Source organism: Propithecus coquereli, unplaced genomic scaffold (assembly GCF_000956105.1).
Source record: "Propithecus coquereli isolate 6110/MARCELLA unplaced genomic scaffold, Pcoq_1.0 Scaffold227, whole genome shotgun sequence".
Taxonomy (NCBI): Eukaryota; Metazoa; Chordata; class Mammalia; order Primates; family Indriidae; genus Propithecus; species Propithecus coquereli.
Window position 1 is genome coordinate 3,334,045 of NW_012147808.1, and position 3,711 is coordinate 3,337,755.

At 43.9% G+C, this 3,711-nt stretch overlaps 1 protein-coding gene across 1 annotated transcript; it reads left to right on the plus strand.

Annotated features, from left to right (window-relative positions):
* Positions 1 to 1,715: 1,715 nt before the first annotated feature.
* LOC105811064 (olfactory receptor 4S1) lies at positions 1,716 to 2,645 on the plus strand. The gene has a single exon (XM_012645142.1). The coding sequence runs from the start codon at positions 1,716 to 1,718 to the stop codon at positions 2,643 to 2,645; it is 930 nt and encodes a 309-aa protein (XP_012500596.1).
* The last annotated feature ends 1,066 nt before the right edge of the window (positions 2,646 to 3,711 follow it).

The following is a 3,711-nucleotide window of genomic DNA, read 5'->3' on the forward strand; positions in this document are numbered from 1 at the left end:
CATATAATTGTTCATAGTAGTCTTTTATGATCTTTTATATTTCTGTGGCATCAATTGTAATGTCTCCTCTTTCATTTCTGATTTTATGAATCTTTTTTCTTTTTTCCTATTTACTTTTTAAAAAATATTTCAGTATCTCTGTCAAATTTCTCATTTGATTATGTATTGTGTTCCTGATTTTTCTTGTTGAATAATTTCTCTGTATTTTCTTATACTTTGCTAAGTTTCTTTAGAGCAATTATATTGAATTCTTTTTCAGGCTGTTCATATAACTCCATTTTTAGGGGTCAGCAACTTGGAAATTACTGTATGTTTTTGGTGGTGTTATATCTCCCTGGTTTTTCATGTTGTTTCCTTTAGTTGATGTCTGTGCATTTGGTGGAGTAGTCGTCTCTTTTAGATTTTATGGGCTAGTTTCAGTGTGGAAAGATCTTCTCCTATGAGGGGTGGTAGGGTGCTTTCTGGGTGGGGTGGAGTACTTCTGGCACCAGTGGGATGCAGCTGTGTAGTCTCTATGCGGCTCTGTCAGTTGAAGTTGGTTTTGATACAGATTTCAGGGATTCTCAGTGGCCAATGCTATAGATATCTGCAGTGGCAGTGATGGTTGTTGGGTCTTTGGTGGTGGTGGCTTTTGAGGTCTTCCTGATTTCTTTTTTTCCCCACTGGGGAAGTTGTGGCTGAGGAGAATACCTCTTGGCATTGGGTCTGGATTGTGTGCCCCCTCTTGGTGGTGGTGGCACAGTTGTATAATGAGTGGCACCTGTGGAGCAGCCACAGAGCTGAGGCCTGAAGCATAGGGTATGTGTGGAGTGACTATGGCTCTGGGATTCAAGATGGTAATAGTATTGGTGCCCAGGGTGCAGGCACCCCTGCTGCCACACTGGTAACAGTGTTCAGGGTGTGAACGCTTGTGAAGCAGTTGGGGAGCTGAGAGTGGGAGCACAGATGCACACAGAGTTATAGTGTCTCTGGGGCTGGGATGAGGACGAGTTTTTTATGGAGATTGAGCTGATGCTTAGAATGTGGGCATGTCCAGAGAGACCCTGACTCTGGGACCTAGAGTGCAAACTATCCTGCTCTGGTGATATCTCTGGTGTCTGAGATGTGGGTGGGTGCAGTCCAGTCACAGAGCCTGGATCTGGAGTGTGAACGCTCAAGGGGCAGCTGCAGTTTGTGGTTCAGGGTATGCATAGGGTTGGGAGAGGTGGCGACTCCTTTTCCAAAGTGGCTGAACAGCATCTGATTCTTGGGGTAAGGGAGGGGTGTGTAGCTGCATCTTCCTCTCTAGAGTTCCCTGGTTGGAATGGCTGGTTGGTTATCTCAGTGACAGAAGATACCAGTGTCCTCAGCAGAACAGGCTTCTGGGGACCATGGTGGTTCTTACCACATGGCTGACACCAACAGCCTCCACCTTTCTTTGTTCCTAGCCATTTCCTGGCATCTCAAATATACCAATCTCACCAGCAATCCTTCCTGTGTGGTTATTCTCAACTTTTTTTGCTCCACTATGTTGCCGCAGATTCTTTAATGGATCCTTGAGTCCTCTCAGGGATATTTTGGTTTGGGGATAGCTGTCTTTATTGTTTTTTTGTCAGAGGAGATAAGGCTGATATCTCTCCTACTCCACTATCTTGGTGATATCTCAAGAAACTTTCTTATATAATTTGTGTCTTTGCAGAGTCAGCTACTTTATTGGTGTTCGGGGTAGAAAATCCATGGGTGTCAAGAACAACGTGACTGAGTTTGTTTTATTTGGCCTTTTCCAGAGCAGGGAGATGCAGCATGCGTGCTTTGTGGCATTCTCCCTCTTTCATGTGCTCACTGTCCTGGGGAACCTTCTGGTCATCATCACCGTCAATGCCAGCAAGACCCTGAATTCTCCCATGTATCTATTTCTCAGCCACCTGTCTTTTGCCGATATGTGTTATCCCTCTGCTACCACGCCCAAGATGATTGCTGACACTTTTGTGGAATGCAAGATTATCTCCTTTAATGGCTGCATGACTCAGCTCTTTTCTGCCCACTTCTTTGGTGGCACTGAGATCTTCCTCCTCACAGTCATGGCCTATGACCGCTATGTGGCCATCTGTAGGCCCCTGCACTACACAACCATCATGGATTGGCGAAAGTGTGGCCTGCTGGCAGGGGCTTCCTGGGTCGCTGGCTTCTTGCATTCCATCCTGCAGACTCTCCTTACGGTCCAGCTGCCCTTTTGTGGACCTAATGAGATAGACAACTTCTTCTGTGATGTTCATCCCCTGCTGAAGTTGGCCTGTGCAGACACCTACGTGGTGGGGCTCATTGTGGTGGCCAACAGTGGTATGATCTCTTTAGTCTCCTTCTTTGTCCTTATCCTCTCCTATGTGGCTATCTTACTAACCTTGAGAAGCCGGTCATCTGAGGGCCGGCAGAAGGCTCTCTCCACATGTGGCTCACACATCATCACTGTCCTTTTGGTTCTCGTGCCCCCCATGTTCATGTACATTCGTCCCTCCACCACTCTGGCTGCTGACAAGCTTGTCATCCTTTTTAACATTGTGATGCCACCTTTGCTGAACCCTCTGATCTACACGCTAAGGAACAATGAGGTAAAAAGTGCCATGAGAAAACTGTTTAGGGTCGAGAGGGGCTTAGGAGACAAGTGACACTCCATAGAACCTCAATCCAGGCAGGAAATTGGGAGACTTCCCAGCTTGTAGCATCTTACACAGGTTTTGTATCTCCAGTTTGATGACTATAATGAGAACCATATTCCTAGCTCTTTTTATTATCACAATCCCAGGTATTCTTTCAATCCTTCATTCACTAAATATTTATTGAGTGTTTATAATGAGTGAGGCACTGGGAATACAAATAGAAGTAAGATGCAGTCTTTACCCTCAAGGAGATTACAGTCCAGGAGGCTCTTAGTGTGATACTTAAGAGCTCATTCAGTAAATCTGAGAATGAGGGAATCTCTTCGAAGTCCAGGTATTTCATCTATACAAGGATAAAAGCACTACATAATTCCTTTGTGTTGGCTAACACAGTGCTCAATGAAATTCATTTTCCTCTTTCTTAGGATACTCAAAGCACTTTACTCTTATCCCTTCATACTCTCAGTAGGCAGATGAATAAATAAATAAGTGTGGAGAGATTAAGGGATTCATCCAAAGTTGCACAATAAGCCCAGAGCAGGGTGGGGACTAGAACCCAGGTCCCTGTAATTAAATACTAACTCCCCATTCCTCTCTTCCCCACCCCTGGAAACCACCATTCTACTTTCTGTCTCTATGAATTGGACAATTCTAGGAACCTCATATAAGTGAAATCATAGAGTATTTGCCCTTTTGTGCTGGTTTATTTCACTTAGCGTAATGTCCTCAAAGTTCTTCCATATTATAGCATGTGTCAGAATTTCCTTCTTTTTTAAGGCTAAATAATGTTCTACTGTATGGATAGACCAGGTTTTGATTATCCATTTATCTGTGGGTGGACACTTGGGTTTCTTCCACTTTTTGGCCAGTGTGAATGATGCCTCTATGAACGAGGGTATATAATGTAAGCTATCTTTTAATATGTTCTATGTAGCAGACACTAACCTAAGCAGTTTCCATAAACTGTTTTATTTAATTCTAACAAAGCTAATAGGTAGTGTCGAGGATAAAATCTTCCAACATTTACCTTTTCAGTATGGGTCTTTATTTGCCATGACTTGTGCCTACATTAGTG